A 23,284-nucleotide genomic window follows, 5' to 3' on the forward strand; every position below is an offset into this window, starting at 1 on the left:
TCGACATACTGTGGTTGGGTTGAGGCGGTCCTACTTTGTGATTTAAACCAAGATAACCGGGTGGTCCAGGTATATTATAGGCCTTGAGAGGCGGTCCAGTCAGACTATAGGCCCAAGGAGAGCGGTCCAAGTGTAATGTAGGCCTTGCGAGGCGGTCCAATCAGAATATAGTCTCATGTGTGCATGGATTGTATGTGTATTGTTGTGTGGGGTATTTTGGGGAAACTCACTAAGCTTTGCCTTACAATTATAGATTTAAATATTTCAGGTACTTCATAGGATCGGAGGAAGGCGAATGCGTGATCGTACACATCATCATAGTGATTTATATTTGAGAGATGTTATTGATACTATGATTTTATGGTTATGTTTTGAAACAATGAATTGAATACCTTATGATTTTTATGGAAATGTCTTTTGAAAATGAAAAAATTTTACTATGGTTTTTGGGACGTTGCACGACTGCACCTTTCAGAATGAACTCCGATTAGTAATATGCAATTATGGATCTTTTATTATATGAACTCGAAGATACCAAATTCGTGGCGATAGATAAACTTTCGATCGTGTATTTGTGGCACTATCACCGTTAACATACTATTGAGTGGAATCTTAACGTGGAGCTCTTAAGAGAGAGCCCACTTCTCATCCCTTCTATAATTCTTTAACACCCTAAGTTGAAGCCTCAACAAATTGAGAGAGAGAGAGAGAGCCCTCCTCTAAATCAAATCAAGAGAACCCTCCTCCTTAATTTGAATTCAACTGCAAGTAAGTCCCTGAAAATCGAAAAATATTTCTCCCTTCTTATTGAATCGATGCACATATTTTTAAATCGGTTTTTAGGTCTAACATCCCCCCCCCCACCCCAAAAAAATGATATACAAAAAAAACTCCAGTAGCCATTTAAACCCAAAGACAAAAGTTGGTTGGGCTAGAGTGATATTAACCCTAAAATAAAATATAAAAATAATCGTTTATAGAAAGAGCAAAGACAAATCTAGCAAAATTCACTTATTATTATTTTTTTTTAAAAAAAACCAAAAAAATTAAGAAATGGATAATCTAACTACTGAAATCACAGATAAGCCTAATGGGCTACAATTTAACAAGATTTGTCTACGATTTCATGATTTTGGCCTACGATTTCATGAAAATATATATACAAAATTTGAATCTCTTCATTTTTGGCTTTATAAAATCACAGATGACATCTAGCCATCCGCGATTTCCTCTAAGTCCATATGTGATTACCTCACAAGTATAATTGTTTTTCAAGCCTTAGATACCTTTGACTTACAGGATCGACACAAGACTAAATCGCAACCTATATCCTTGGAATGCAGTCCATTAAAAACAATCACAACCCATTAAGGCATATCTGCCATTTTAATGGTTAGATGAGTCATTTCTTAATTTTTTTGGAAAGTAATTAATGAATTTGGTTAGATTTGTCTTTTTTTTTCTTTGAAAATCCTAAAATTTTAATAAGTTTTTTTTTGAAAAAGCTATTGTTTGTTTTAAAAATATTCTGATCGGGTGATTACTTTTTTACCAGCTAAAATCCTAGTTTCGTGAACTTGAGTAAGTTTCTTGTTATTATACTTTAGGGATATATACACTAAAGTCTCAATATTTTCATCGATTTGACAAGAAAGTCTTAAACTTTATTTTTTTGACGGTAAATTCCTAATTACCGGCAGTTTTTGACACTTTACCCTTTTTTTCCGGTTAGCCGGTAATTAGGATTTTTTTTTGTCAAAAATATAAAGTTTAGGATTTTCTTGTCAAATCGTGAATTAGGACTTTACTGTAAAAAAAATAAAGTTTAGGACTTTATTGTCAAATCGTTGAAAATATTTATATATCCCTTATACTATATATTAATTTGAAAGTTGTTTTGAACAATATTCTTTTAGAGTTTTGGACTTTTATCCCTAGACTTTTTTCTTTTGGAGTTTTGGCTTAAAGTTTTTGATGACAGAGTTAGTCCCTATAATTTTATAATTTACGAAAAGGTCTCTGTGAGTTTTTTTTTTATTATTTTTATTTTTTTATTTTTTTTACAGGAACAATCACTATGTTTAAAATTCACGCATGTTATCACGTTTGGCCAATTTGTAGAAAATAAATTACAAAATTGTCCCTGCTATTACAGAAAAAGTCCTTGTGAATTTTTTTTACAGAAACAGTTATATGTTTAAAAAAGCTACAAAAATAGTTTGTACCTAATAGAAATTTTGCAGATTACTCCCCCCACCCCCTGCACCCCCCTGGGGCAATATTTTGTCATGTTTCGTCCCTATACTTTTTTTCTCACTTTTGCCACATGAATTTTGTATATTTGCAGGTTTGGTCCCTACACTTTCATAGTTATGCAATTTATGCCCACCCGCGAAACCTCGCATGCGTCCCCACGAAGTAGAGATGGGGCAATTTCTAGTTTTAAGAAAAAAACAATTGCTTAGTTGTATATGAATCCAATATATAATGATTTTATCCAAAAAAAATATATTTATGAGTCAATTCAAATCAACATGACCAAAATCTTTTTAACATTTAAGTGTCTTATTTGACCGGCTCAACAAAAGGTTTTTAGTGGTATTAAGTGTTTTTTGATTGATATCTGTCAGGATCGGCCAGAGGGGAGTTCAGAAGGTTTTTAGCCGAGGGGAGTTCAGAAGGTTTTTAGTATTGACCAGCTCACCAAAAGGTTTTTAGTGGTATTAAGTGTTGTTGGATTGATATCTTTCAAGGTTGGACACAGGGGAGTTCAGAAGGTGCCTTTGCGCCCCCTCCACTTTTTTATCTGCATGTAACTCATTTAGTCCAAATACTTTTTTAGGTTAATCAATTGGGAAACAAAACACCAAACCGACAGGGGAAGTAAGAATTTGAAGTCTTGAAAACAATTCTATTATCAATGATGAAACATGTGAATATAAAAACCAATGATATCACCGATTTGTCAGCCCACGTCATTTATAACGGTCTTGTCTTCCTCATAATTTTGGGAGTCGGTTCTTGTCTTCTTGATAAAAAACTAGCCTTCAAAATCTAGCAGCACCGTTTAGGCAATGATTTTTGTCGAATTTGTTGAGTATTATGATTGGGGATAAAGTTATATTCTCAGAGATGAAAAGGGTAAATGATTTGCATGGATGTTGTTTGTTCGTGGTATCATGATCCTCTTCATTGGTGCATCACGTAACTCATCTAACTCTAGTATGAACTCCAAAATCTAACTTACGTTGTATTAGAAGTAGCATATTTAGATTTAAACAAATCAGATGGAAATGGATAGAACGTGTATTAATGCACTTACAAGTGCTATTTGTTATAAAACTTCTCTGTTCTACACCTTTGATCTGAACTGATTTATGATTTGTTTTACTAATGCATGTTGGTTTGAGATTGCTTCTTGTAAAGTAATCTATTTGTTTAATGCCCGGATAAAATGTATGATTGTTCTTTCTGCACCAAGAGTGTGGGTGTTAGTTTACTCCACATTCAAAGCAATAACAACAAAAGATCCAAATGAGCAACACAAGTGGCTTTTATGGTAGGTAATCAATGCAACGCACACATTATTTTGACTTGATGAAAATATAGAATTTTACTTTTATATTTTTATAATTTATAAGTTTTATCCTCACACAAAATTTGAGGGTTAAATCTCGTTAAAAACAAGATATTTATATTAAAATTTTTATATAAACATCAATTAACTGTTCTAAAAAACTCTTGGTACATCCACCTCGCTCTCTATACTTTAAAATAATAAGATTAATATCTTATCATTTTTATTATTAAATGAAAAATTTTGTAAAATATCAAAAAGGCAACATAACGCAAAACAGCCGAGTGAAGTAACCTTAGTCATGTTCACATCCTATTGCTTTTTTTTTTTTTTTTTTTTTTTTTTTGCATTCCTACTTTCCCAAAGAGAGATGGCTCCACACTCCATTCATTTCCCGCTAATACTTCCGAATAAGGGACCCCCTTCCCCTCACTTATGCCTCTGACTCACATGTAAATATATATGACTTTTAACTACAATCTTTATGTCATGCTGCAATATGATTAATTTTTCAAGTGCTACTGCTATTTAGTATTTACTACTGAAACTGTGGTTATTTATTAATTTATACCAACTACTGTCTTATTTTATACTTTATATTAAAAAGAGCATCAAACAAAAATACCATGTTGTAACTTGTAACAGTGTCAAAAGTAGCCCCTTTTTTAAGGCAGCACTAGATCAGATGTATGCGCTCTTTGTTTACTGTACCAGTCACTCAAAAAGTATCCTTTCAAAACACCACAAAATATCACAAAACAACAATTTACAAAGATAGTTATCTTTTGATTATTTTTTACACCATATAATCACCAATTTCTCAATAAGCATACTATAAAACACTGTTCATCATAAAAATTAAAAAATCGTTTAATACGAAATTGGACTAGTTGCCTCACCAACAAAACATAATTTATTTATTTAAAATAAAAATTATTCAATGAAAAATTGTTCATATTAATGTGGAGTTTATAACTTTTTATTTTTATTGAATTCTTTTTTTTCACCTTATTTTCCAATCCTCAAGAAGCATTAGGTTGAGAGGTATTTTAAAAAAGGTGTATGAATTTTTTTATTATTATTTTTTTTACTAAAAAGACATCTTAAATAGGAGAGGACAAAATTGCGTTGTCAAGGCACAGCGGGATCAATGCGAGATTAATGGTTAGTAAAAAAAATGTCAATTTTGTTGTAAAAAATTTCCCAAAATTTGGCATTTATTTTTATTTCTCCTATAAAAACATAAGGTATTTCACATACATTTATTATTTATTATGATTATGATAATGATATCTTTCTTAGTATAAACATGTCATTTCAATTTTCTATATGAGCTTTTCATTAGTTATTTTTGAGACAACCTTAACTAAACTAGATGTGTTCATAAAACTAAAATTTGCTATTTTAACATTAGTTTTCTTTTCATTAAGCAATATTATACTAGTTAAAGCATAAGTATGTTTTGTCATTTTCTTGACCTTGATTCCCGTTGTGCATTTTCCCCTGTTTGATGGAAAATTCAACTCCACAAAGAAAAAGAAACGAAGCAAACAAAAAGAGACAACTCACTTCTCTACTCTCCTCTAGTCCTCTTCCCTAGTCCACTCCTCAAACGATGTGCGCCCTACCAAAACCCTTCCACCACCACCACCGCCACCGCCAACGCCACCACCACTATCTATTGTCTTTCTTTCTCCTCCTCACCGCCACCGCCTCCGCCTCCGCCGTCGACCCAAAACCAGTGGAAGCGTTACTACCATCTGACGCCGTAGCTCTACTCAAGTTCAAGCTAAAAGCCGACATCGGAAACAAGCTCCTCTACAATCTCAACGAGCGATTTGATTACTGTCAATGGCAAGGCGCGAAATGTGTTCAAGGTCGAGTGGTTCGTTTCGTACTTCAAGGCTGCGGTCTGAGTGGTATCTTTGCCGACAATACCTTGACTCGACTAGACCAGCTCCGGGTGCTCAGCCTCCGGAACAATTCTCTCTCCGGCGTTATACCGGATTTGTCTCCTCTCACCAACCTCAAAACACTCTTCCTTGACCACAATGCTTTCTCCGGGACGTTTCCGCTGCCATTGGTCTCGCTTCACCGTCTCCGGTCACTTGATCTTGCTCGGAATAGCCTCGCCGGACCACTACCTATTGAACTGAACTCTTTAGACCGGCTCACCTACCTCCGGCTAGAATGGAACCGGTTCAACGGTTCTCTTCCGCCGCTCAACATAACCACACTCGAAGTGTTTAACGTCACCGGGAATAACCTCACCGGATCGATTCCAGTCACGCCTGCTCTCTCGAGATTCGATATTTCATCGTACTTGTTAAACCCTGGCCTATGCGGGAAGATCCTTAACAAAATCTGCGACTCAAAGTCTCCGTTCTTCGACGACACTCCTCCAGGCGTTTCAGCTCCCGCGCCGCTACTTCAAAACGTAGGGTCTCAAGGTCTGCTTGCTTCTCCGCCGTCTACGCGGAGGCACAGGAGAATCGGCATAATCCTAGGGTTTATAATCGGACTCCTAATCCTTATAGCGATTGTTCTTTTGCTTGTCACTATTGTGAATAAACGAAGGAATCATCAACATCAAACGAAATCAGTTGACTACAGCTCAGATGAAGAAAACGAAACTGAAAACGAAATCGACAACCGAAACGTTAGCACATTTCATGCGATTTCAACCAACACAGCAAGCGAAGTGCGAATCGTTAGCAAGGAAGCCGAAATCAAAGAGAAGAAACTGGAATTACCTCAACAACACCGAGAGAAAAGCGGCAATTTGATATTCTGCGAAGGCGAGTCGGCGATGTACAGTCTGGAACAACTCATGTCAGCATCGGCGGAGCTGCTAGGGAGAGGAGTGATCGGAACAACGTACAAGGCAGTCATGGATAATCAGCTGATCGTAACAGTGAAGAGACTCGACGCCGGGAAGACGGCGACAACGTCCGGTGAAGCTTTCGAGAGGCATTTGGAGGCGGTTGGAGGACTCCGGCATCCTAATTTGGTTCCGGTGAGAGCTTATTTTCAGGCGAAACAAGAGAGGCTTGTCATCTACGATTATCAACCGAATGGGAGCCTCTACAACCTCATCCATGGTGAGTTTTTCTTTCTCTGTTGTTGTGAACTCGGTGTTTTGTGACTCACTGGGTTTGACTCGGTTAAACCGGAGCGTGTGTACTTTATTGAAAAAGGAGACGCATGGTTTGACTATGACTAATCACTGAAATATGTTTAGTAAGCGTGAAGTCATCATGGTGATGCAATTCTGCCAAATAGTTATCTCTAGGTAGTGTTTGGTATTTTCCTATTTAGTACAGTTTCATTTACATTGAAATGAAAAAAACAATTTTTTGAATTAATTTCAAATATATTAGGATCATTATTCGTATATAATTCAAGTTTTTGAAGTTACTTGTTACATGCCCTCAAACCTCAAAACATACCTTTTTTTTTTCGCATCCATAAATTATAGGCAATACACATAAAAACCACTATACTTCGAATTTTTTTCCAATTTATCCATCGTAATTTGTTTTTGGTCAATAAAAGCCACCCATTTTTGAAAGAATTTTCCTCTACGCCCCCTATTTTCGGTTTAGCATGTGTTAAAACTAACATGACTTCTCATTTGTTGGTTTACTAGGTTATAATTGCACATACCATGTAGGTAAATGAAAATAAATTTCATTATTTTGAAAGTACATGTGATGTCATGTAGGTTAATGAGAAGTCATGTCGGTTCTAACACGTGCTAAACCGAAAATAGTGGTCATAGTGTTTTTCATTAACCAAAATAAAATATTGTGGTTTTTATGTATATCGCCCTAAATTATAATATATCAAATCTCAAAACTAATTAATTGGCATGTGAAAAAACAGGATCAAGATCAACAAGGGCAAAACCACTTCATTGGACATCTTGCTTAAAAATCGCGGAAGACATAGCTTTAGGTCTCGCATACATCCACCAAGCCTCGCGTCTCATCCACAACAACCTAAAATCCTCAAACGTCTTACTCGGTTCCGATTTCGAAGCCTGTCTAACCGACTATTGCCTCCTAGTCCTCGCGGACCCCACTTCAATCGACGATTCCATTCCCACGGGCTACAAAGCTCCGGAATTGAGAAAGTCATTCCACCGAGCCACAACGAAATCCGACGTCTACGCGTTTGGAGTCCTCTTGTTGGAGCTTTTATCCGGTAGGCCGCCGTCCCAACATCCACACCTTGTTCCGGATGACATGGCGGAATGGGTGAGAGCCATGAGGGAGAATGATGACGTGGTGGGTGATGATAGGCTCGGGATGCTTGTTGAGGTGGCGGGTGTTTGTAGCTTGACTTCACCGGAACAAAGGCCCGTTATGAGACAAGTGTTGAAAATGTTACAGGAGATTAAAGAGAGTGGTAGTATTGATAATGGTAATGACACTTACAAGGGATACTCATAGCATGAAGGAAATTTGAGAGGTAGGAGCTTCATGTTTTTTGATGTACAATGTGGTGTTGATTACTGGTTACATGAATTTATTCATATGAAATGTTTGTAAAGATTAAGTACTGAAATTTGAAGTAAGAGATCGGATCCTACAGTTTGTTGTTATATACAAAAGATTGTTTCTAACAGAAAAAATTGATGAATCACTTAATCAGTCATACTTTTTTCTGGTTCTGTTTTGACTTTTTCTTTGTTTGCACCTCTTCGCTAGCTATAAAAACCTTCAATAATGTTGAATGCCCTAAGTGATCTCATTGGTAAAACCATCATCGCTTGTTGATTTTATGGATATGGCCCGAATAAAATTGAACTTGTCTTGATAATTAAGTGTAATTTTCGGATAAATTTGTGAGATATATGAGGAGTCCTTAGTTCACTCTCCAAAAGAGTTTATGTAGAGAGGTCTTCTAGATTGGGAGGCGTAAGCCGCATAGGAGCTAGATTTTGGCACTGATACAATGTAAGATGTAAGAGGAGATCATGATTCTCTCCGAAAAACTTTTATTGAGAGAGGGCCTTAGAATAGGAGGTATTAAGCCACATATGCATCGCTCAAATATCATATATAAGATATAAATGAAGTTTTTCGTTTACTCTTAAAAAAAACCTTTATGGAGATAGGGCTCAAATATCATATATAAGATATAAATGAAGTTTTTCGTTTACTCTTAAAAAAAAACCTTTATGGAGATAGAGCTCGTATAGGAGGCATTAAAACCACATAGGAACTAGATGTTAGCTCTGATATCATGTAACATATAAGCGGAGTCCTAGTTTACTCTTCAAAAGAGTCATTGTTGAGATAGAGTAAATTTCACATACGTTTCCATCCAAGAAAGATGCCAATGAGACATAAACTGTAATTTTTTATCCATCCAACACGTGACAAGTTGTTTTATCATGTATTTTTATTTCATAATTGAGATTTGTGAATGGGAAATGAGAAACACAAAAGAAGAAATGTAACCTTTTGTCAACTAGAAAGAGATTGACCGTGTGAAAATACCTCAGTGTTTGTTTGTCTTTACATGAAAAATGTACAAAACGAAATAGTAACCCTAATTATAAGAAATCCTACTGGCCCATGGGTTAATGGGCCAAAAGCTAATACGTACAAAATTTACATTCTAACTCCTTTGAAGGTCGCAATTACTTTCTCTCTTGGGATGTTCTAACTGGATTTGAACTCATCAAATGAAGGTCAACGATCATGTGGTTTGACCAAGTCTTGTAGATAGATCTTGACCTTTTAATGTCTCATCACTGTTTCTAATCTGATCAGTGCTTCCAAACAATTCCCCAAGCTTCCATGGTTTTTGCCACTTCCACTTAAACTGTATCAGCCATTCATCATGCCCTCGCCTCCACCTCGATACTTTCCCCTTCTGTTCTTCAAGTGGTGCTTTTTTCATCGACGTGTGTGCAATTGGTATCATCTGAATCAACAATTAGTAATACTCATGCCATTAGAAAAAGCTTAATGGAGCAATTTTTTTTGAATGAGAAGCTTTTTTTTTTGAACAGCGGCATCAGAACATATATTAACAGAATAACCTAGCAAAATGCTAGATTAAACGAAAAAAAAAAACAAAGAAAGTTAAAGGGGATACATACGCTTTTTTTTTTTTTTTTTTTTTTGAATGAGACGCTTAATGGAGCATATTTGTCATAATAGCAAATGAACTATTAGTTATCATGTCATTAGCTCCTGTTTTATTTTGTGGGACCATTTGGATGGCATGAGAATCGATTGGGACGGGCCCCACAAAATTAAGATAAGGATTTAGTATGCAATTTTGGTCAAAAAAAGTTCTCTTGCAATTTTTATCCTTAAATGAAGTATTTGTGACATTTTTGATATCTAAGTATGACTGTTTGGGACAAAAAGTAGTCATTTTACTTGGAATATGGAATAAAAACGTTAAAAAGGACCACAACTGCTAGAGAAAACTAATTGGGACTAAAATTGTGAAAATCAACTATACTTGGGGACCAAAAATATAATTTACTCATTCAGTTTTTTATAAGCATTTCTGCAATGTTTTAACCCAGGAGCATCAAGTGAGATGTAAATCAGGCTGACAAATTCTGCAAGTGGACGGTTCACCTTTTCAGTTTGTTTAAAAAGGACTTTGACTGGCCGATTGCAGATTCCAGCATTAGAGTCGCTTTCCTTTGATTCAGGAAATGGCAATGGAGGTCCAATACCCATATCTGCAAATATATCCAACGTAGTTGGAGCCTTTCCCTGTTATAACCATCAAATAATTAAAACTCAACTCAAATACACAAAATTGAAGGTCAAATTACAGAAAAACCGTTGCATTATCATCTTTTTACCTAAAAAACCACTACTACTAACTTTTTTTTTTTTTTTTGCATAACCATTAATATTTAACTTTTTTTGTCTTCCATTTCAGCCATTATTGACCTACAAAAACCAGTTGCCATCAATTTGCTTACATTGACAATTTTAATGAGCTGACATATGATGTAGCAAAGGAAATGTCCACATAAGCATGTATTATACCGATGGACACTTTTGTGACACTTTAACACACTAAGAAACAACAACTTTTTTTTACACTTTAACACACTTATATGGATATTTCCCTTGCCACATCAAATACCACCTCACTAAAAATTCTCCATGTAAGCGAATCAAATACGATAACTGGTTTTGTCAGTCGGTAATGAATGAAATGAAAATATATATATATATATATCAATGGCTTTTATGCAAAAAAAAAAAAAAATCATAATCGCCTTTTTAGCTAAATGAACAAGTAATCTTATTACCTTTAATGGAGGAAGCGAGGCACTAGTTGCAGGTTGCTTCTCTGTTTCTCTCGATTTCCTTGTAGGTGTTTTGTCCCTTGTATTTTGTACAGGAGTATTTTGCACAGCTTGTTCTTCCATTTCTTTCCATTTTTTAGTTAGTGAGCTTAATTTTGCAGGTTGGATAGCGTTTGTTTGTGAAGAAGGATCACATTTATTATTATTTTGTTGCGATAAAAGCTCCTCAAATTGGCTTTTCGTCTCCTTTAGATCAATTTCCTTCTCCCACAACTGCCGTCTGTAAGATGAATCAATTATATATATATATATATATATATATATATATATATATATATATATATATATATGAGATAAAGAAGGTCTGGTTTTGATATTTTACCTTGCATCAATAACAATACTGAATAAGTACTGAAGCAAATCCTTAGCATCTCCTAACGAGACTAACCCTTTCCAACGTCCCGGAGAGGCAACGTCATGTCCTCGCCCAGCCTCTTGAATCTTTGAAGTTATGATAGCAAGGGAAGCCGTACAGGATTTCACCCTGCTTTCAAGTGAAACAATTCTAGCTGCTTTTGCATTTGGCGACAAGGAACGCCCTCTAGCTGCTTTTGCATTTGGTGACAAGGAACGCCCTCTACAATATTCAATACTACTTGTTGTTATCTGTGTTAGTTAGTAGATATGTAGAGTTTTGGATTTTCTCTCCAAAAGAGCCCTTAAAGAGACAGACAGTGTAGACTTCAACACATATAGATGCAGATAGGACCGTGTCTAGTCGATGTGGGACACAACATTCCCCCATGCAGGTCTAGACGTAGGCTCTGATACCATGTTAGATTAGAGACTAGAGAGGGTAGACCTCAACATATATATGGACAAATGAGACCGTGTCTAGTTGATGTAGGACACCAACACACTTCTAGAGCCGAAAGCTCGATATTTTACTAATATCATGTTAGTTGGAGATGTGGAATCATAGATTTTCTCTCTAAAAGAGCCCTTAGGGAGAGAAGGTAGACTCCAAAATATATAGAGGCAGCACTAACAATCTCTAAAAAGAAGAGAAAAAGAAAATTAAAATAATCGATAACAATTTCATATATACCTAGCGGGTTTGGTCTCCTCTGCGGAAGCTGAAGGCTTGGGTACATGAGAAGAAGGTTTATCCATTTGTTTAAGTAACGATAACTCCTCTTTAAGTTTTGCATTGCTAGATATGTAAAAAGAGAAATCGTTATGTGGCTCTGATACCATGTTAAATATACAGTGTCCTTAACTTTCTCCCTATAAGAGATTTTTAAGGACATTTTTAAGGACAGAGGGGAGACTTCAACATATATAGACTGTAGGGCAGATTACCTTTGAGTTTTCTTTTCATGATCGATACGTAGTTTATACACTTTCATCACCTTGTCAAGTTCAAGGTGAAGCCATTTCTTTAAAGCTTTGATCTACAAAATGATATATAATAACAGATCTTTTAAAACACCCTAGATTGAATAAAATACGACACATCCAATAGTGCTCGAAAAGCAAGAAAACATATGTATAAAATGTTAAGTGGATTTTGACTAGAATGTTTATAAAATTAATCACCTGTCCAGATCGATTTTGTCCACTTGGTTTGGAGGCTAGAGAGAGAGAGAGAGAGAGAGAGAGAGAGAGAGAGGAAATACGAAGTTAGTGAAAATTGAAAGAAATGGTGGAGAAAAGTTGGATCAAGATATTTACCTGCAGTTTCGCTTCGCCTTGCAGCCTTGCGCAATTCAAGCAACTCTTTTAGTTTTTTGGTAGCTCTTGCAGCTTCTTCTGTTTTCCTTTGAAGAACCTACAATGAAAGATTATGGTTATTTGATTTCATAAGTTCTACAAGTTTGTCTTGTTGGAGTGAATGGAATGACAAAGGGTTTGGAATAAAATAAAAAAGGTAATGGAATGAGTGATTACATTCCATGATCATGTTTGGTTGACTCCCCCTTACCCCATGATTATTACGTTATATGTAAATACAAGGTATATTTTAACATTTTTTTTATTATTATTTAATTATAACTATAGAGTTAAAAGTTAAACATAATAAAAGCTCATTAAAACCCAAATAAATTATAATAATAAAATTTTTCTAGTCATTTGCAAAACTTGGTCTAAAATCAGACCTTTATACAAATACCAGGTGTTGCATCTTATATTAAATTTTAGGTGACAATCACAAAAAAATAAAATAAATAAATAAATAAATAAAGTTAAATCGTTACCTGTGTTTGGCGTTGATATAGAGCTTGCAATTTATGCCTTTCGATTTCAGTCTTCCTGCTCTCCTTTTTTATCTGATTTAAGTGATACAATATAACTACTTTGAATTTTCTTAATAGTTTGTCATTAGATTAATGATATTACCTGCATCATTTGTTTCTCTTGAGAAGCCTTCCATTTCCGAAACTGCTCCTCCTCTTCTTTCACTTTTTGCTGTAGTTGAACCTGTAATGAAAATAAATAAATAAATTAAACATTCTGGGAACTTTATGAGAACGCAAGTGAGGAATTAAATTACCTTTTGCTTCTTAATAAGACTTATCTCATCTTGTAGTCGTTTCATTGCATCATGACTTTTTTGCCTTAAAACATCAACCTGTGCTTCGTGTTTTCTTTCCAATTCTGAAATCTGTATATAGTTTTAATAAAACAATTTAGCAGTTGGCTAAAAAGAGGTCCATTGAAGCACAATAATGTGGATCACAAATTCACAATCACAATCACCTTCTCCTCCATTGCTTCAAGTTTCTCTGTATTCATTGTTTGCTCATTTGATGTTGGCTCACTCATAGTTTCAAGATGCGTAATTTCAGCTTGCAAATCATCTCTTTCTAGCTGCATTTACAGAAAAACTATGGAGATGAAACTGATAGGGATCACAGATGGAAAGGTGAAGAAATCAAACCTGCAATAATCTTTTTTCTTCCTCGAGGGCTGTGATTTTCTTCCCAAATCGTTGTTCGAGTTCTTCCATGTCATCAGATCCAAGTTTCATCTCAGACTGCAAACAAGTCGGGATCTACTGAATGATAAGGAGACAGGATCAGTATGATTAACATGAAAACAAACAATTTACCACAAAAATGACAATCAAACTACACGATTACAGAGTAAAAGTATTGTTGTAAAATGGCCTCAAAGATCCCCAACAACCGTTGAACATCAATAATATGAAATTTGAACACAATCAAATACATTTGCAAGTATTTAATTTCATATTTCTTTTTATCTCGTGCTTTGGAGTGTATAGATGTGAGTTTAATTTGTGTGGGTGTAATTAGGGGTGGCTTGAGATATTAGTCTATGTGATTGTAATAATTTGTTGTACAATGAATTATTTTGTCTGGAAGTCCATGGTTTTTCTTCAGTTTTGTAGATTTTCACGTAGATTCTTGCGTTCAATTTGCTTTATTATTTTTCATTAAACGGGTCGTTGGGAATCTCTGAAAGCCATACAATTTTCTAATAACAGATCTCATTTGGAGAACGTCTTTTACATTCATAAAGTTAGTGAGTTCAAATTGGCACAAGGAATTAATTATCATTGGAAAAAATGAAAACTATGTGAATTTAATGCACAAGTTCTCAATTATAGTAGGAGGAAGATAAATTGGCTGAACAAGTTCAATGCAGAAAAGAAAGGAAATGCATAAGACAAGGCACCTCTTTCTGTTCCAAACGTTTGTCCAAATTATTCAACTCTTGGTGCATCATATTCTGTTGAATCTCATGCTCGGGTTCTATTGTTTTTTTATCAGGTTCTTTCAAATTTTTGCCTGAAATATCATCACCTTAAATTCCAAAAAAAAAAAAAAAATCAAAATTGGTAAACCAAAGAGATTCCATGTAGACTGTTACTAAAAACTTACTTGTAACAGGTTCAGTGATTGCCTCTGGAGATTTCGCGTATTGTGAGCCTCTTTTATCTTCCTGAGATAGAATCAAATAGTAAAATAACATGATATTATATATAAACAAAAATCTAACCATTATTAATTTATTATACACATTGAAAGTGTAAATTAACATACTCGAGAATCTGTCTCAGAATGGCCCACAACAGCACATTTATTGCGGTATTCATTAATCTTTTGGAGAAGATCTGAGTTGGTAGCCTCTAGCTTTTCAATTTTTCTCTTAAGATCCTACAAGTAATTAGCACAAGAGACAATATGCAACTTATCATAAACCTTTTTTAATTTCTAATAACATGTGTTATATAATATGGTAACTATGAGATATTTGGAGTCCTAGATTTTCTCTCAAAACTAGCCTTTTATGAGAGAGGGTAAACTTTAACACATATTGAGGTGGATGAGACTTTGTCTAGCTGATGTGGGACTTCAACAGTATCCCCAGAATATGAAACAATACCTTCATTTCAATAATCTTTTCGAGAAGTTCCGTATTGGTAGTCTCTAGCCAATCAATTTTTCTCTTAAGATCCTACAAGCAAGTAGCACAAGAGACCGTATAAATAGAGTTAATTACATTTTTGGTCCCTAAGTATAGCCGCTTTCGCAATTTTGGTCCTAGAAGGTTTTTTTCTTGCAATTTTGGTTCTTGTAACGTTTTTTTTTTTTGTTCCTTGAGTATGAACTTTGGTCCAAAAAATAGTCATTTTACTTGGAACAAAGAAAAATCGTTATGAAAACCTCAAATAAGGACCAAATTGAAAAAAAAAAGCTATATTCTCGGGGACCAAAGATGTAATTTACTCTATAGAATAATATATACCTGGACTTCAACAATTTCAGCTTCCCTCATGTGAGCAAGTTCCTCCTGCAACAACCTGTATTGTTGCCTCAACTTGTGCGTGTCAACAGGAAATACTTCTGTTTGAACCTGAAGAACATGACAAAAATATTTCATTTAAGTAAAAAAATAAAAGTATGCATGTCAAACAAAAATTAAGTGAAGAAAAAAAATATTTTTTTTAAACGTACAGAAGCTTTATTCTGAATATTGCGAGCACGATTAGCGTACTTGAGAGTATTAAGAGTTTCCTCAAAATTAAAATCAGCAGGGCTGACACAAGCTAAAAATAAACAACGCTCAGTAATATAAATTATAAAATCACAAGATAACAGATTTATAAAGTTAGGTAGATAAAGATACCTATCATAACAGTTTTGCAATTCCCACCAAGTGAAGCCTGTTAAATGCATATATCAATTCAATTCACTTTATAAAGTAGTACAACAGGATACATAAATATAGCTTAACCAAGTTTTTACTAGCATATATGAGTTGAATTTAATTATTCTATACAACATCTCTAATGTTTATAGACCTTATATTTTGTGTTTTTCTTACAATTATCCCCATGTTTATAATAGAGTTAATCTCATAAAAGACCTTATATTTTATGTTTTTTCCAGATTAAACCTCAAATTATTTTTTGTCTGAAAAAAACCTTGTATTTTTTTATTATTTTCCAATCTGACTCTTTTAGTCATTTTTTTTTCCAAAAAAAATGTAAAATGCGAGGTTTTTTTCGAGAAAAACTAAAAAAGTTGATGTTTTATTTGGAAGCATTTAGAAGGTTGAGGCTTTTTTCGGAAAAAAATACAAAATACAAATTTGAGGGCTTTTTTCGGAAAAAAATACAAAATACAAGGTCCTTTTCAGGCAAAAAAATAAATTTAAAGTTTTAAGAGTAAATTACACGAATGGTCCCTATGGTTTGGGGTACTTTGCATGTTTGGTCCCTAACTTATTTTTTTAACTCGGAAGGTCCCTACAGTTTGTTTTTTTTGCGCGTTTGGTCCCTGACTTACCTAAAAAGACTATTTTGTCCTTGATTTTTTAAATTTATTTAGATAATGTGTGGTAGGTAAGGTAATGTGAGGTAGAAGTAGGATCTTTATTTAAATAAATTAAAAAATCAAGGGCAAATTAGATTTTTTAGGTAACACAGGGACTAAACGCGCAACAAAAACAAACAATATAGACCTTCCGAGTTAGAAAAATAAGTTAGGGAGCAAACATACAAATTACCCCAAACCATAAGGACCATTCGTGTAATTTACTCAAGTTTTAATTACCAAATTGCCACAAACCTGTAACAACCGAGTAAGTTTACTATCTCGATAAGGGATATGTTGTGCCTCTTTCCGCTTTTTATCATCTCCTAGGGCACTAATAACATTCCCAAGTGCAAAAAGCCCCTTATTGATATGAACACCTATTCCAATAAACCAAGAGAGAGAAACAACTGCTATAATCATCAATCAAATACTCGATTAATTGTATATTATCACTAACCTTCTTTGAATCGAACTCCTTCAGTTGCTGATTTCTTAGCTCTTTCAGATCCAGCAAGATCCACCAAATGTAACTTTGCACATCGATACTCTTCACCCATGCAATCGATTGGATTTTCTTCACCTTTATTTTTATCCTTTTGTTCTAAAATTATGGTGAAGATTGCGTGGGAACGACTGTTGCAAATATACCAAATGTAAAATTTGTAAAATTCATAAAAAGAAAAGTAGTTTATATGTTATCTATCATCTATCATAACTACTAATAAACTATAATACATCAGTACTTCAGAATTGAGTTTATCTTTAAAATTCCAAAACATTCGATATATGTTTTTTTTTTTTTGTATGGATTGAAATAATGGGAGGTATTAAACAATGGAGTAAATTACACGAATAGTCCCTATGGTCTGGGGTAATTTGCGTGTTTGGTCCCTAACTTATTTTTTTAACTCGGAAGGTCCCTATTGTTTGTTTTTGTTACGCTCTTGGTCCCTACTGTTTTTTTGTTACGCGCTTGGTCCCTGTCTTACCTAAAAAGAATATTATTTAAATAGGAAAAAATGATAGGTAGGTAAGGTAAGGTGAGGGGGTGGGTCTAGGGGTGTGTTTATTTAATATAAATTAAAAAATCAAGGCCAAAATAGTCCTTTTAGGTAAGACAGGAGCCAAACGCATAACAAAAACAAACAATGGGGACCTTCCAAGTTAAAAAAAGAAGTTAGGAACCAAATGTGCAAATTACACTAAACCATAAGGACCATTCGTGTAATTTACTCTAAACAATGAAGAAGTTAATATAGAATTTTTTTTTTCAATAAGATGCCTATAATATAGGTTATGCTTTTCTAACATTTTCATTATACTCTACTTTTTCCGATCAAACCATAAAGAGTAAACTACAAGAATGGTCCCTATGGTTTGGGTAATTTGAACGTTTGGTCCTTAACTTATTTTTTTAACTCGGAAGGTCCCTACAGTTTGTTTTTGTTGCGCGCTTGGTCCCTGTCATACCTAAAAAGACTATTTTGCCTTTGATTTTTTTAATTTATTTAAATAAGATGGGGTAGGTAAGGTAAAGTAAGGTGAAGTGGAAGTGGGGTTGGGGGTGTTTATTTAAATAAATTAAAAAATCAAAGGCAAAATAGTCTTTTTTAGGTAAGACAGGGACCAAACATGCAACAAAAACAAACAGTAGAGAGTTAAAAAATAAGTTAGGGACCAAACATGTAAATTACCATAAACCATAGGGACCATTCGTGTAATTTACTCAACAATAAATAACCATGCATTTTGACATGGTATAACAAGTCATAATGATTAATTTGGAAAATTATTGGTGAAAACCTTGTCAAAATGTTTAATTGTTAAACTGCAAAACTGCACAAAAATGTAATGGTTTTTATTCAATGTGGCATTAAGTTCCAATCTACATGTCAGACTATGATTCAAAAGATTTAAGTTCACATGCATAAATTCACTTTCACAAATCACAACATCAATGGAGAGAAATTTGGTAAGAAAATTCAAAATAGTTATACCTTGATTGAGTGTTCATATCTGTTGAAGCAACTGATCTCTTCAAACATCCTTGCTCTAAGCAAGCTGTCATTTCCTTCTGTGTGCTAACACTAACTTCAGTTGATCCATTTAGGCTCTGAGCTCCATCTGCTGCTTTACGAACTTGTACAGGTGGCTTTCCAGGAAGTACATTCTCAGGATTTCCATCACTTGTTTCTATTCTTTCAATAACAGCTGAATCCAATAAGTCCCTCACTTCTTCTTTTAGAATCTTAAAATTCAAACACGCCCTTTTGTTAAAATCAATTGTAATTAACATCAACATTTGAAGGAATAGTAAATTAGACAATTAGTAATACCTCAATGAAGGAAACATGCAATTGGAATTCACTTTCGTTTTTCAGTGTCTCCATTTTGTTGAATATTGTTTGCATGATTTGAAAAATAAGTCCTTTGTGGGAAGTTTCTTTTGGATTGGTGCCCATTGTGTATGTCTTGCCTGAACCTGTCTGCAAACAATTGGTATATGAACTTCTAAGTTCTAACAAAAGATTTAAAAAAAAAAATGTTTCTCTTCTTAACAAAAAGTTTAAAAAGTACCTGACCATATGCAATAACTGTACTATTGTATCCTTGGAACAAAGCATCTAAGAGAGGCATGACACACTCTTCAAACATATTGATTGATGGAGAACCTCCTCCTCCATAAATATGATCAAATATGAACGAGTTTTTATCGATTAACACCTGCACTTGTAAAACCAAGCTTTTAAACCTTTTCAGTGGTATGTATCAATTCTTATGTGAAAATTTGTTTTTGTGTTAAAAAAGGGACTTTTCTATTGATTACATTAATTGTTAACAAAAATCGTTAAAGTGGTAACATAGATTGTAAGGTCGCCTTGAATCTAACAGAGCATATCTACCTATCTTCCTAGAATCCGGCAATTAGTTATGAAAATGGCAAAAAAAAAAAAAACGAATTATGTTGAAATGATTGATATCCAGCGTTATACGAAGCACATTTTCATTCAATAGATTACATAAATCGTACGCAAATCACTCGAATAAGATCATACGTTCCTCAATAATATGTATGGAATAACCAAAAAAAGCAATCTCAATTAGACGATTACATGTATTGAGCGCATATGGTTATTCGATTTACGAAAACCTAATTAAAAGCTGGAGATCAGCGACATTGATTTGTAGATATGTATTGAATCGATAGTTCCAATTTTGTGCTACATATAAACAAGGAATCGTCGTGATTATGTGTGTGTACCTTAGCTGTCCCCGGAACGACGTCTAGACATTCTTTACCGCCGTTTTGCCGCTCCAGGCGGCTGAGAGGGCGGATATGCAATGCGACCTTGACGTTGCAATTCTCCGATGAGTTCTCCATTATGGAGAAATTGAATCAAATGAAAAAGGAATTTCCTTTGATGATTTTGGCGGGTGTTCGTTATGGGTATTGTTTAATGGGGGTAGAAGAAAGGTATGTGAAAAGGGTAGATGAGTAATTTTTCATTATGCGAGCTCTTCTTTGTTGCGGTGCCATCTGATCAGCTATTGCGTTAACTTTTCCATTGTAACTTTCCAAAGGGGAACTTCCGATGCACATGCCGCTTGAATGACCCTGTCAATGTTGCAAAAATAAATTTTAGTAAAAATATTAAGAAACATAAATGGTTAAATTTAATTATATCTTTTAAACATATTAAATTAAATAACCATAAAACATTTTTTAAACAACTAAATTTACTAAATCTAATGTATTCCTAAACTATTTATAATTTCACATATGTTCCAGATGAGATTTGAATTCCCGACTTAAAGAGGAAAACAATCTTATATTGTAGGACTAGAATTTTGAATCATATATAAAAGAGATATCTATTAAAATTGTATGTGAATATGTTTTCAACAGTCTCTAATATGAAAGGAACGGATCATCTGAGAAATGAACGGATCGTCTGACAAAGGAACGGATCAAGTGCCAAATGAATGGATAATACAGAAGGGGGTTTGGAGCACATGGAAGAGGTTTGGAGCACTTGGGAGTGATATGGAGCAACAAGGGGACCTTGTTGCGCCATTTGTTGAAGGGTTGGGCCAAGAAGGATGTTGTTGCGCCAAGGGTACTCCTTCTTGGACCAAGCTACTCCCTCTTGCGTCATGAGGATCCCTCTTACGACATGGGGTATCCCTCTTGTGCCATGTGGTACTTCTGTTGCGCCATGTAGTTTGTTGTTGCGCCAAGCATGGTCTTGTTGCTCCAACCTAGAAGTTCTTGTGCCACACTTGATGCCTCTTGCGCCATCCATATTCCTGTTGCGCCATCATGGCGTAAGTTGGACCATCTTGGTCCCTGATGAGCCAAGTATGCTATGAAGTCTTCTCTGATGCTCAAGATCATTCAAGGATGCTCGGAAGTTGGTATTGCTCAAGGATTACACCATGTTGTGCCCCCATGATGGATGTCAGTGTTGGATTCGGTGTCTAAGGTGTTGTTTGTTTTTTTGAAGCAAAAATGTCTACAGTTTGCGGACCACATCTGCAAGCCTCTACGGCAGAAGAGGTTGACCAAATGTCTGCAATCTGCAATAAGAAGACTGTTTTTTTTAACGTCTGCAGCTGTTGAAATAAATTGATTTTTCAAACTTAATTTCATGTCATAAACATTAAAAATGCATTTTCAGCAAAAAAAAATGCACGGTGGCCCATGTTTTTTTTTTTGGTTTAGGTTAAAATGAGGTCTGAAGACCTTTGAAGACAGTGACCCATGTCTGCGCCATGAAGACTTCGCGCAGACGTTTTTTGATCTGCGCACTTCTAAAAAACAAACACTCTGCGAGGGCATATGTCTGCACGGCGCAGACAAAAGTGGTTGCGCAGATCTTCACAAAAAAAAAACAAACAACCCCTATGTTCATAACTATTTTTGATATGTGCTTGATTTGATTATAAGCATTGTTCTTTTGGGTTGCCTTCACTCATGCAAATTGATAGGATGACAAGTGGAGAGAGATAGAGTAGGATTTATTATAAGAATAATAAATTGGTACTCAGAATGATTTTATTAATGTATTACAATATTAAAATATTATTTGGAAATCATATTATTTAATTAGTATTGATCATAAATTAATTTGGAATTAATTTGGTGATCAAAAGAGACTGATTAAATAACGGGGACTGATATTGCAATTAACTGTTAGTTGCAAGATTGGGTTGTGGACTCCTAATAGAAGGGATGGACGAAATCTATGTGAAGCCCATATAGATTTCATCCAAGGGGCCTTCTAGAAGGGTTCCATGGACTGCTTAAGGCCTAAGCAGTCATATTAGGGTTTCCACCTAAAACCCTAGCAACCACAAGTATAAATAGACCCCTTGCCTTGTGAAAATCGGATCTATGCTTTAAGAAACCCTAGAGAGCCGATTTTATCATCTCTCCCAAGTCTTCCTTTGCAAGAGTGTTTGTGACTCCATTAGAGGTGCAACACTTGGGGCACTAAGCTTTCAAGAGTCAAGGACTTTGTGGATTGTTCTTGTTATTGCTACATAACAAGTAAGGTAAAGTTTCTAACCCTAATTATATGTGATTTTCGAAATTATATGCTAGTCATTAGGGTTTATGCTTTGGAGTTCATAGTTGTATGTTTAATAGAGAAAAACCTAAATCCAAAGCAATTAGGGTTGCATGTACATCATATGAATGTTGTTATGCTCAAAACCCATCAGTGGTATCAGAGCCTAGGTCATTTTTCAAATAAATATATGCAAAAGTGAACTGCCAAAAGATCAAGAAATCGAAAATTTTGTTGTCTGACAGGCTGACTCGACGAGTCCATGTATGAACTCGACGAGGTGCATGAACTCGACGAGTTCCATAGTGGACTCGACGAGTTTACTGATCTGCTGCTGGTGTGACATCCTCATTTTCACGGCCAGAAAAGACCGATTTTGTTTATGCTTTATAAAAATCAGAGTACCTCTTTTAGTGAAAATGTTGCGGAATTTGTTCCCAGTAAAACATGATAAATACGTTATCAAAACATTTCCGAAGAAATGTATTTTTATTCATTTTAAAACATTTGGGATTTCATCGTCAATACAGAAACATAAGCATAAACAGAACTTACATTCATTTACACTAGTGATCTACATCTCTTTAATCTCTCAGTGTAATGTAACCTGTGATACAAATAAGCTTGAGTGGGTCAGGTTGGGAAACCTGGTGAGTATACAGGGATTTCAATCCCACAATGTTATATCATATATATAATTTAGAACCCACAAAATATACAATTTCATCATATATATATATATATATATATACGCAACTCTTACCCCACCCCGTTAATCCTTACAACGAGACTATCCATACTCTCGGACCTTAAATTTTACCTGTTACTTAACCCATACTCTCGGATCTAATTCATGCTCTCTGATCAATAATTGTGCCCATTCCATACTCTCGGATTAGGGACAAGTGTCTATGTGTAAATCCATTCTCCCGGATTAACGACGAATGACTATGTCCTATCCATACTCCCGGACTGAGGACGACTGACTATGTCT

The 23,284-nt window shown here is 34.8% G+C and overlaps 2 protein-coding genes across 3 annotated transcripts; one reads left to right on the top strand and one right to left on the bottom strand.

The window, feature by feature from the left end:
- Positions 1 to 5,072: 5,072 nt before the first annotated feature.
- On the top strand, positions 5,073 to 8,238 carry LOC145109167 (Leucine-rich repeat protein kinase family protein). The gene is made up of 2 exons (XM_079046266.1): positions 5,073 to 6,678; positions 7,463 to 8,238. Exons 1-2 carry the CDS (start codon positions 5,193 to 5,195, stop codon positions 8,029 to 8,031), a joined length of 2,055 nt encoding a protein of 684 aa, XP_078902392.1. The 5' UTR covers positions 5,073 to 5,192; the 3' UTR covers positions 8,032 to 8,238.
- A 785-nt stretch (positions 8,239 to 9,023) lies between these two features.
- On the bottom strand, positions 9,024 to 19,411 carry LOC145109168 (kinesin-like protein KIN-4A). 2 transcript variants are annotated; one of them, XM_079046268.1, is made up of 25 exons: positions 19,298 to 19,411; positions 19,057 to 19,206; positions 18,718 to 18,968; positions 17,178 to 17,353; positions 16,973 to 17,097; positions 16,029 to 16,065; positions 15,857 to 15,948; positions 15,648 to 15,755; positions 15,285 to 15,356; positions 14,942 to 15,055; positions 14,780 to 14,840; positions 14,574 to 14,686; positions 13,816 to 13,929; positions 13,635 to 13,745; positions 13,429 to 13,539; positions 13,275 to 13,355; positions 13,133 to 13,204; positions 12,609 to 12,705; positions 12,474 to 12,508; positions 12,237 to 12,328; positions 11,983 to 12,087; positions 11,257 to 11,511; positions 10,878 to 11,154; positions 10,186 to 10,326; positions 9,024 to 9,514 (listed from the first exon to the last, which is right to left on the bottom strand). In XM_079046268.1, exons 1-25 carry the CDS (start codon positions 19,373 to 19,375, stop codon positions 9,287 to 9,289), a joined length of 3,096 nt encoding a protein of 1,031 aa, XP_078902394.1. In that variant the 5' UTR covers positions 19,376 to 19,411; the 3' UTR covers positions 9,024 to 9,286. The 2 variants fall into 2 exon arrangements, with proteins under 2 accessions (XP_078902394.1, XP_078902393.1); XM_079046267.1 differs by having other exon boundaries at positions 14,574 to 14,701.
- Positions 19,412 to 23,284: the final 3,873 nt, after the last annotated feature.

Source organism: Lactuca virosa, chromosome 4 (assembly GCF_052849685.1).
Source record: "Lactuca virosa cultivar CGN04683 chromosome 4, Lactuca_virosa_CGN04683_v6, whole genome shotgun sequence".
NCBI classification, from domain to species: domain Eukaryota; kingdom Viridiplantae; phylum Streptophyta; class Magnoliopsida; order Asterales; family Asteraceae; genus Lactuca; species Lactuca virosa.